Raw genomic sequence first — 10837 nt, forward strand, 5'->3', positions numbered from 1 at the left:
GCTGCTTGTGTCAGTCCAGTTGTACTCTGAGATGGAAAGAGGAGCTGGTGCTTCCCAGATCTGCTTTCCCCTGCAGAGGGAAGAATCCAAGGACGCGTTTTAGGGAGCTGCAATAATGAGCCCCCTTGGTGCACAGAAGGTGTCTGTGTGCGGCAGGGAATACCACTCTCCCTCCCCGAGGTTTACTCTAGGCTGTATTCATCCACATAAAATAAATGAGGAGCTGGGTTGGTATTTCTTCCCCTGTGCAACTCAATGTCCCAAAATGTTTCCCTGTCACACCTGGGACACGCTGGGGATGCCTGGATAGCAGAGCTATCTCTGGTAATTTTTTGTGGTGTTAGACTGCAAAAGCAGCTCTGCTGTCGGCCAGACTGTGGCTCTCTCCCGTTTGACGGATAGTTTGAAGTTTTAAGTTCTGTGCATTTCCCCAGCCTGGCCTAAAATTTGATGCACCTACAACACATGAAGCATGAAGTTAACGAGTCTGGTTTGGAATATTACTTGAGACACTGGGAAAATGTATGTGGTTGCTGTGTATGGAATATGGTACAAAGCAGTCCCAGCTGGGAGCAGTAGGAGCCTCCGCTCCCATCTCTGAATTCCCTGGGGGTGTCCTGGTGCCGGCCCAGGGCTGCTGGCACCCAGCTCTGCCTCCTTCCCTGGGCTGGAGGGAACGGTTTCTTAACTTGCTTCGTTCTGGTCACCTGCCTACAGTGAGACTCCTTTTTGGGGCTCTGCATTATCTCACCTTCCATTACGTGCCCAGGCAGCTGATGTTGTAAAGCCAGGTACGTGCTGGTTACTCTGTCTGAAATTGATCTGTCTGCTTTTTACCTGTCACCATCTATAAGGAAATAGTTGGTGACCTTTGATCCAAGCAACAAATATCCCTGGCAGCTACCTGAAACTCCATCTGAGGGTGACAAACCAGTGCAGCTGGGCTGATGCGCTCCCCAGGGCTGAATAAAAGTGAAACGGGTAAGCGTGAAGGAAAAACTGCTTCATCAGAAAAGACAGGATGCCAGTCTCTGTCCGTAAGCCTCGTATATGCTGCTGCACCCAGGTCTGCAGCTGCTCCCTGCCAGGGACCACATCCACACCCCAGCTGTGATGCCGAGCAGCAGTACAGCCCAGCCCCATGAGATGAAGCTAGTGGGCACGGGGACTTCTTTCAGTGGACACGGGGGCTTCTTCCCTGGCCTCCCCAGGGAAGGACGGAGCAGCACCTGGAAGGATTGCCTGGTGCGCCCAGTGCTGGGACACCCAACTGCCTTGATTCACACAGGCTTGTAGAACACCATCAGATACCACCCAGCACCTTGTCTTTAGCAAGGTCACCAGCTTTTAGGGCTGAAGGATTAAATGAACACATTCCCCTGGCTCCAGGTTTAAGATTACTACATCAGAAGATCCCTCTGCAGCGGCAGCATTTTACTGCCTTGCAGTATCGGGACACTGTGGTCTTGGTGCTCCTATCCCTGCCTGCACAGTCTCTGTGGCCATTTAAAGCGGCTTGTGTAATTATTTACCAAAAACAAAAAAAAAAAAGACATTTATTTAAAACAAAACACTTGGTCAGGGGGCGCTCATGGGCCTGTTAGCCAAGCTTAAAAAAAAAACAAACAGCAAAAGGGAGGGGGAAGGCCCGTGCCCCCGGTGCGGGGGGTGCCTGTTGCCGCCCCGCCGGGCCCCGGGGCCGCCCCCGCCGCTAAAACTCGAAGGTGCCGAAGTGGGCGGCGCGGCCGCCGGCTTTGGGCTGCGGCTTGTAGCCGATGCGGTCGCTGATGAGCTGCTCCCGGCTCTTGTGGTCGGCGCCCAGGGCGATGGCCGCCGCCGCCTCCTCGCCGGCCGCCGCCGCCGCCTCCTCCCGCTGCTTCTTGCGACTCTGCGGGGCAGAGGGGCCGCGTCACGGCGCTGCCAGCCGGCGCCTCGCAGGGTCCCCGGGGGGCGCCGCGCCCGGCCCCGCTCGCACCTCCAGGTCCTTCCGGACGCTCTCGAACTCCTCGATGTCGTCCAGCTTCAGCTCCAACCGCGTTGGCTTCCGCCGCAGCATCGCGCTCCAGCCCGGCCCCGCCGCCGCTCCGCCTCGGCCGCCGGCGACGGCCCGGCGCGCCCTCACCGCGCCCCCAGCCACACCTCCCAGCGTGCTCCGCGCCTCCTGCTATTAACGGGCACCGCGGCTCCCAACACGCTCCGCGCCCCCCGGCCACACTTCCCGGCGTACACAGCGCCTCCGGACACACCTCCCAGCGTGCCCCGCGTCCCCTGCCGCTAACAGGCACAGCGTCTCCCGGCGTGCCCCGCGCCCCACCGCGGCCACACCTCCCAGTGTGCACCGCGCCCCACTCCCGTTTCCCCCGGCCACTACCGGCCCCCGCGAAGCGGTTCCGGGGCAGCGACGTTTTCGCGGTTTCGCTCGGTTCCCGGCTCCCGCCCGCCATGGCCTCCGCGCGGGCCCCGGCGGCGCGTGGCGGCGCCCGGCCCCCCGTGCGGGCCCCCGCGCCGGCGGAGGTGGGCGGGGGGGGTGCGGTACCGGCCCGCGGGCCTGTGGGGTCGGGCGGTGCGGGGAGGCCGCGAGCGGAGCGCTTGTGTGTGCTCACGAGTTTTTACAGAATCTTTGGGGTTTTTTTTTCTTGGAAAGCTTGCTGTAAGACTCCTCTCCTGGGAGGAGTGAGCTGCTCGCCCTCTGCCCCGCTCTGCTGCCGGGGAGGGCACCGGGAGCCGGTTGGTCGGCGTCACTCGTGCCCTTCCTGGGGCTCGTTCAGCGAGATTAGGAAAAGTTGCATGGGCTAAACTTACTTTTTAAAAAATTAAAAAGCACCCCCCCCAAACCCCAGAGCCTTAAAAATGCGATCCAGTGAGATAATAAGAAACGGAAGACAACGTGGTCTAATTTAAACAAATTATTTAATGGGGCACTTCACTTTGGATCTTGGGGCACGGCCTGATTGCCTGAAATGAGCCTCACGTAGAATTCCAGGGTCTCCTCGTGGTGTGTGCACAAACTCTCTAGCAGAGCAGCACTTTCTTGTGCTGCCAAGCTCCTTGTTTTCTCCTTTTTAGCCAAAACACACTTAAAATTCTGCCTTTACCTTCCAGGCCACAAAGAGCAAGCCCGCAGAAGAGAGCGATGCTCCTCCGCCCAAGAGAGCCCCCATCTTCTATGGCAGTTTGGAAGAGAAGGAAAGGGAACGTCTGGCAAAAGGAGAGTCAGGGCTGCTGGGGAAAGAGGGGATGAAAGCTGCAATTGAGGCTGGCAACATCAACATAAGCAGCGGTGAGAATGTTGAACTACCTTTTTTTGTTTTCCCCATCTTGTTCTGGAATGTGACACCTTCAAAAGCCTCTGATCAGCTTTGAGCATAATTGAAAGCAAAAAAGGCGAGACCGTTGCCTGTACTGTTGGCTCTTTGTTTGGCCCTTCCTTTTTGAGGGGAACCCCTTGTCCAATCGCTGTTCTCAATCCGACCCGTTCGGTTTTTGTCCAGGTGAGGTCTTTGATCTCGAAGACCACATGAGCGAGCGGCAGGCGGAGGTGCTGGCTGAGTTTGAGCGCAGGAAGAGAGCCCGGCAGATCAACGTGTCCACTGACGACTCTGAAGTGAAAGCCTGTCTGCGAGCTCTTGGGGAGCCCATCACGCTCTTTGGAGAAGGGCCTGCAGAAAGGAGGGAGAGGTGCTGTGTCTGCCCCGAGCATTGCGAACTGGGAACGCTCAGCTTTACCCAGTTTATCAAATTCCTGATGTTTTCCTTGTAGCTGGGGTGCAGTGAGTGCCGCCAGTCAGTAATGCTTCATTACAATGCAGCCAGAATGTGAGGAAGAAAGGATGGCTGACAATGATTATTTGTCAGGTTAGCTGAGAAGTCACTCATTGAATACAATTTCATGTTTTTCTTTTCAGATTAAGAAATATCCTTTCAGTGGTTGGCACAGATGCATTAAAAAAGACCAGGAAAGATGACGACAGGTCTAAAAAATCCAAAGAAGAGGTAACGGTGTCTCTTGTTCTCTCAGTGCTGAGGGAGATACGTGTGATACCCTTTGCAGTGCCTTACTTTGTCTCTGCCTTGTCCAGGACTCTTGGTTTTGGTCCATCTGTGGATTCTTATGTCATCCCTTCCTGCTTCTCGGTGTTGCCCATTTTGGCAAAACTCTGGTGATGTGGTACCGAAATCAGGAGCGTTAAGGCTGGCTTGTCCTGCAGGCCAAATTCCATGCTGCACAAAGTGTGTAGAAAAGGAGATCAGGTGTTTGGACTGTTCCTTACTATAGCAACTCTTGTTGTTTGTCTTCATGCTTGGGAAGAAAAAAAATATGCTCCTGCTACCGCATCTGTTTCTGCCTTTGGTTCTTCCTTTTTTTTCCTCCTGTCTATTTTCTGAGTCCATTTTTTCCTTATTATTTTTGAGGGTTGCTATAAGCAATAAGGATGATTTTTGCACCTCTGGGCTTTCTTTTTACTGGGTGATGTGTAGGAAGGAGCTGTATGTCATTAAGTAAAAGTGAGTTAGCGTTCAGCTGAAATATTCTTGAGTGAAACAGCAGCACCTCAGGATCTGATCTGTAGGGCAGAGTTTGACTTGTCTCTCTTAATCCCTTTTTCTAGGGCTTATAGTTATGCAAAATGCCCTTAAAAAGAGGCCTTAACACAGTAAGATTTAAGAGCAGATGCTGTGGTGGCACTTGGATACTAAAAGGTTACCTAAGGTAGCTGAATGGGAGAGCTTTTTCTTCAGTTTTGTTCTTTTTCTTACAGTATCAGCAAACCTGGTACCATGAAGGACCACGCAGTCTGAAAACAGCGAGGCTGTGGCTTGCTAACTACTCGCTCCCTAGGTAAGGAAAAATGGCCCAAAGGAAGGAAGGAGATGCAACCTTTTGTGAAATCTAGCTGCTAATCCCACTGTGGGTAGTGCAGGAAATCAGAGATCGAAGGAATGGGGAACATACACTGGTAGCCAAGTCCAGTGAGCTCCGAGCGTGAGTTCTCAGTGAGAGACTGGGCAGTTGTGGGGGGTGAAGGCCTGTTTCCAGCAGCAGGGTAGGGAAAATGCAGGGGCTTCTTACTCCACCTTTGCTCTTTACAGGGCGGTGAAGCGGCTAGAAGAAGCCCGGCTGCTCAAAGAGATTCCAGAGGCGACCAGGACATCGCAGAGACAGGAGCTGCACAAATCCCTGCGAGTAGGTTTGGCAGCTGCTGTGTTTAAAACTTTTTTGCTGATCTCCAGAGAGATCAGAAAGAGATCAGCTGCCCGGAGGTGCTGTCCAGGGGCACGTTGTTTTCTGTGCTGTGCCTGTCACCTGCTGGAATGCTCTGCTTTTTCTCTCTTTCCCTGGGGTATGCATGTTCTAACTCTTTCTTCAGTGATTCAGAGAGATGTATTTTTGCGTGGCAGAGGGATGAAGACACATCCCCCCATTGCCTTGCCACTTGTCTGTGAAGCTAAAGGAGTTTATTCCTGGCTTTGTCACAGGTTTAGCTGGCTAGGAAGGGACTGCTCAGTTTCCTCTTCTTGTACCATGGTCACTAGTGCATAAAACCAAGGGAAATAATGACAAACACAGTAATGCAAAACATGTTTTAGATGTCTCCAAGATGCCCTTTTTGTAAATGTTAAGTCAGATTCCCAGCTTAACCGAACAGAATGGCTCAAGCACAGCGTGTGCTGCTGCTCCATTCCAGTTTATACCCAGAGCCGTTAGCTGCCAGAGGATTTGCTTCTGCCCTAAGTGCACCCACTGCCGAAGTTGCGAAGCAGGCCTGCGGGGTTACTGGTGGCAAGTACGGCGGGCGGGCGGCACGTTGGCAGCTAGGCTGTGCCCCAGGGCCGTGCTACCTTCCGTGGGTCAGGCTGGCTCCTGGCCCCCCTCCTTGGCGCTGGAGTGGCTCCGAGGCAGCTCCTTCCTGGGAAGTGACTTTCCCAAGGCTCTGCCTCCTGCGTACGTTTGCCTCCCTCACCTCAGTCTTTGGCTGGGGCTTTCTCTAGGCTGTTTGTACTTTGCTTGTTTATTCTTTTCTTTGTATTTGGTTACAGTCCTTAAATAACTTCTGCAGTCAAATTGGAGACGATCGCCCACTGTCCTACTGCCACTTCAGCCCCAATTCCAAACTCCTCGCTACTGCCTGTTGGTAAGTTTTCTTTTACAGCACTTGCTTTAGGGGCTGGGAGAGCACAGCAGGGGTGAAGGAGGGGGATGTTACTGGAGGCTTGGGAATCATGAGAGGTCATAAATGCTTCTTTTTCCTGCTCTGAACTCTCTTCACTTTGTTTTAGAGCTTAGCAGAGATTTCAATGAGTCCATTAGTTCCTACGTCTGGTTGCCCCGAGTGCATTGGTATTTTAGCAGAACCCCTCTGGATGGTTTTGCAGCTTGGTGTTTGATCTGTTCTTTGTTCCTCTCAGCATTGACACCTATTTCTTGTCTTCAACAGGAGTGGATTATGCAAGCTCTGGTCTGTGCCTGACTGCAACCTTGTTCACACCTTGCGAGGTAGAGAGCGACCTTCAGCGAGACTCTTTGCGTAGCCCTTTTGTTCCTCTCTAGGTTTACATATCTGCCTGACTTGTGACTCAAAATGCGGTGTTCTCTGGGCAGATTTTATGCTAATGAGAGCATCACTCAAGCTTGTGGAGCATGAGCATGTCTCATATAATCAAGAGGAAGTCTAAAGGCCTTTCCCTTAGAGCTAAGACCCAAGTTTCCTGTTTCTGAATGGTATTTTGTTTTCTTTCAAAACCTGGTTTGAGTTATTTAAAGCCAAATATCAGCATTTTTGGCCAGGTCACTTAACAGCAGTGAGGTTCTTTGAAAAATGTGAGGACAAATCTCTTGGTTCACCTGTTGAATTTTCACTACATTTTGAGGTTACAAACCTTGGTGTTTGATACTCTTCAGCGGGTGCTACTGGAAGTGCATCTCTTTGTAGGACAGATGTGTCTGGTAGTTACAATGCAACTTCCCCCAATATGGGGGGACACAATGAAAGTGTTCACTGGTACCTGACTAATTAGTAACAGAAATGCTGCTTTTCTGAAGAATTGGCCACGATCATGTGTCAGATTTCAAATCTTGATTTTCCTTTCTCTTAAGGACATAACACCAACGTAGGAGCAATAGTCTTTCATCCCAAAGCCACTGTCTCCCTAGACAAGAAGGATGTTAACCTGGCGTCGTGTGCAGCCGATGGGTCTGTCAAACTCTGGAGCCTTGAAAGGTCAGAATGATACCAGACACACACAACTGCAGCATTATTGTTTTGGAGTTTATTTGGTGTTACTAAACATTGGACATTTACCATCCTCCTGCAAATATGACCTTTTCTTGTAGTTATACCAGTGCAATTCCTGGCCTCAGTATGTGCCACCTTCTTCAGCAGGAAAAGAGATGACCCTGATTAGGGGAATCAAGGTGAGGGAAGATCGTCTGAAAATAATCAAGTCAGAATTGCTGCTGGGCATTGGTAAACTGCTTTGGGTGACGGATGGAAGATTGGAGATTTTTTCATTCTAAGCTTTCATTTAGGAGAAAATTTCCCCTCTTGAATATTAAGAAATAAACTTTTGAGTTTTTGGAAAGCACTGGTATTCAGAAAGGGACTAACCAAATACATGACCATGCACAAAAGCTTCAGCCTGTAATGAAAACAAGTGGCTCTGTCATTGCACAGTGCAGTTTCGGAAGATGCACAGCATCTACTGCAGCGCACCTCCGGAAGAGGCAGGCAGCTCTGAGATTCTCAGCTGTTTATCCTTAGCTGCAAGCTAATTGCAGAAGCTTACCTGTGCAAAGGGACAGGTGGTTTATTGGTCTCGTGTGACTACGTCTCTCTAGTTAGCCTGTTGGAAAGGAACTAAATGCTGTTCAGGTTTTCTGCTGAAGTCTACTGACCTGCTGCCTGTAATTCTGGGAGAGTAAATATTTGCTCTCTCCTGCCTCCCTGCAATTCTTCAGAATAGCAGGATTTGCTGTGCTTCAGGGTGTGTTCTGTGTAGTCACAGTAAAATTCCCTGCAATTCAGGTAGTCCACATTTTGTTTCTGCACTTTCAAAGTGCTAATGACAAGGGCCTTGGTCATTTTCAGGAATAATAAATATCCCAGGAGAACTTAGACCTTTAGCTGCGTGAACAAAAGGCAGAATTCAGAGTTACTAATTAAAATGCTGATGCTTCTGTCTAGCTTGCATTTAATTAGCAGATCTTTTGCTGTGCTCATAGTGTTTGCAAAGACCTGTCTAGAGCCAGCCACCTCTGACCAGCGTCTGATAATTTTTGTTTCTGTTTTTCAGTGATGAACCGGTTGCAGATATTGAAGGACACAGCATGAGAGTGGCACGCGTGATGTGGCACCCGTCTGGGAGGTTCCTGGGTACTACCTGGTATGGAGATGTGGTTATTTGCTTTAAGATGTTACCATTAGCTCTCTGGTTGGTAGCTCAGCGGGTACCCCTGCTTGACTGCAGAGGAGCCCAGCAGGGACATGGGTTGGCCATTCCTGGCAACAGCTGGACTGTGGCAATGTAAATAACAGCAGGTCATTGGGATTCCTTTCTCTGCCCCTCACGTGAGACCCTGTTGGTCTCCAGCTGGAAATAAAATGCCTGCAGTTAGTGAGATAGCCTGTTACTCTCCTGGCAGATACATTTAGTTGGACAAATGCTTTGTTTTTATAGCTATGATCACTCGTGGCGCTTGTGGGACTTGGAAGCTCAGGAAGAGATCCTCCATCAGGAGGGGCACAGCAAAGGGGTCTACGACATTGCCTTTCACACGGATGGGTCCCTGGCTGGCACCGGGTGAGTTGGCTTCGCAGCAGGACTGGATGTGAAATATTATCAAGGTTTTGTGGCTGACCAGTGCCAAGCACCCCAGCGATTTCTGCTGGTGAGGCTGAGCGTGCTCCGGCAGTTGCTGAAGGCTCTGGCGGGTAATGCTCGCGTTCTCTTTCCTAGTGGGCTGGATGCTTTTGGTCGGGTGTGGGACTTGCGCACAGGACGCTGCATCATGTTTCTAGAAGGCCACCTGAAGGAGATCTACGGGGTTAACTTCTCCCCAAATGGGTAAGAGAAGAACTTGCATGCTTGACATGGAAGCTCCAAATACAAACCCCAGCTCCCAACACGTTCTTCCTCCACCCTGTGACAGATACCACGTCGCAACTGGCAGCGGTGACAACACTTGCAAGGTGTGGGACCTCCGCCAGAGGAAGTGCATCTACACCATCCCTGCCCATCAGAACCTGGTGACCGGGGTGAAATTTGAACGTAAGTACCTCCTGCTGGGTGTTCCTTATCCCTGCCTCTCCTGCGCTGAGGTGGCAGGGGATGGGGCAACTCAGACCTTCAGGTCAGGAAGGCCTGTACTGGTTAGCAGAGAAGATTGGTCATGTTTTTATTTGCAAATCTCACTTCTCCCTTTTTCTCATCCTCTGCTGCAGCCAATCACGGTAACTTCCTGCTCACAGGCGCTTACGACAACACTGCAAAGATCTGGACTCACCCCGGCTGGTCCCCGCTGAAGACGCTGGCTGGTCACGAGGGCAAGGTGATGGGACTGGACATCTCCCTCGACGGCCAGCTGATAGCGACCTGCTCCTATGACAGGACCTTCAAGTTGTGGACAGCGGAGTAGCCCAGAGGTGCTGCTGATGAACTGGAACGGAGATGTTAATGGCTTTCAACTAAGACTTGCTATTTTTATATTAAAGAGGGGAAAAAAAAAAAAAAAGGAATCGCTTACTGCACCACGCATTACGGCAGCTGTAGTCACTGGGTCTCGGGTTGAGGTGGTTTCAAAGCACCGTGTTTGCCAGGGCTTGGCTGAAGTCGCAGCTCAGGTGGTGTTTTTCTACTTTTTAGGACTTCATTTTTGTACTGCAGATACTGCTTTCTGCTGTATTTTGGAGATGATCTACCTGCTTCCACCCTCCCTTCCAAGTGAGGCTCGCAGATTTTCTCCAGTCTCTTTTAAGCATTCATAGGTAGCCACACAGCACCTCGGGTACGGCGTGTGTTGGTCAGCTGCTGTTAATACCCTTCTTGCCTTCAATTTTCCAGGAGCCTTTGATAGGAGTCTGTGGCCTCAAACGACATGCATTTAAAGAAAGAAAAACTAGCTGTCAGAGTTACAGAAACATAACTTCCCTGCCTCTGCAAAGGTAGCCTGAATGTGGAGGTCTGCATCCTTTTGCAGATTAATTAAAGTAGATGTTAAAGACCAGGGAAATTTTTCTTTTCCATGTCCCATCTTGTGTCCTAGCTCCTTGAGCAGTCTCACCAGCTGGGTCTTTCAAATCCACGTAGGCATCTCCTGGTTAAGTTTTTGCTGTGTCTCACCTGGGATAATAGGAAGGCGGCTATTTTGGTGTAGGACTGTCTTGTTCTAACTTACACTGTGGGGAGCTTTATTATTTGTTGTTTATTCTTTAAATTGAAGTTTTGGAAATGCTGTGTCCTGGAAAATCAAAACATGTTTTGAATGTGCACCCTAGCCTCTGGGTCTGACTAAGAAATAGAGAAATTGCAGGTACTTTGCAACACAGTTTGATTTCTGTCTGCTACTGTAAAAAACCTTCAGGAGAAAAGAGAAGACTGATTCATCAGCCCGTTGTCAGCTGGGGAGCAGCTGTCCGGGTTCCCTGGGAACACGAACCCGGTTCTGTTCTCAGCACTTGCACTGCAGTTGGAGATCGTGTATTAAGAAATAAAACCCAAACCTGTTCACAAGTTACTTTCCTTCTAGCGGAGTGGTGTGGGCTTTCTCCTCCCTCCCAAGTCCTGGGGTGTCATCTGCCACGTGCGGGGTGCTAGCTCTTATCTATTCCCAGGGAAAATA

At 50.7% G+C, this 10837-nt stretch overlaps 2 protein-coding genes across 2 annotated transcripts; one reads left to right on the forward strand and one right to left on the reverse strand.

The window, feature by feature from the left end:
* Positions 1–1527: 1527 nt before the first annotated feature.
* On the reverse strand, positions 1528–2146 carry CDC26 (cell division cycle 26). The gene is made up of 2 exons (XM_042786816.1): positions 1976–2146; positions 1528–1888 (listed from the first exon to the last, which is right to left on the reverse strand). Exons 1-2 carry the CDS (start codon positions 2054–2056, stop codon positions 1712–1714), a joined length of 258 nt encoding a protein of 85 aa, XP_042642750.1. The 5' UTR covers positions 2057–2146; the 3' UTR covers positions 1528–1711.
* A 219-nt stretch (positions 2147–2365) lies between these two features.
* PRPF4 (pre-mRNA processing factor 4) lies at positions 2366–10732 on the forward strand. The gene is made up of 14 exons (XM_033000096.2): positions 2366–2514; positions 3103–3280; positions 3492–3678; positions 3906–3993; positions 4761–4840; positions 5092–5185; positions 6040–6134; positions 6438–6496; positions 7097–7220; positions 8293–8382; positions 8677–8799; positions 8956–9063; positions 9149–9267; positions 9441–10732. Exons 1-14 carry the CDS (start codon positions 2443–2445, stop codon positions 9632–9634), a joined length of 1611 nt encoding a protein of 536 aa, XP_032855987.2. The 5' UTR covers positions 2366–2442; the 3' UTR covers positions 9635–10732.
* The last annotated feature ends 105 nt before the right edge of the window (positions 10733–10837 follow it).

This window comes from Tyto alba, unplaced genomic scaffold (genome assembly GCF_018691265.1).
Source record: "Tyto alba isolate M040663 unplaced genomic scaffold, T.alba_DEE_v4.0 Super-Scaffold_11, whole genome shotgun sequence".
In the NCBI taxonomy this organism is placed as follows: Eukaryota; Metazoa; Chordata; class Aves; order Strigiformes; family Tytonidae; genus Tyto; species Tyto alba.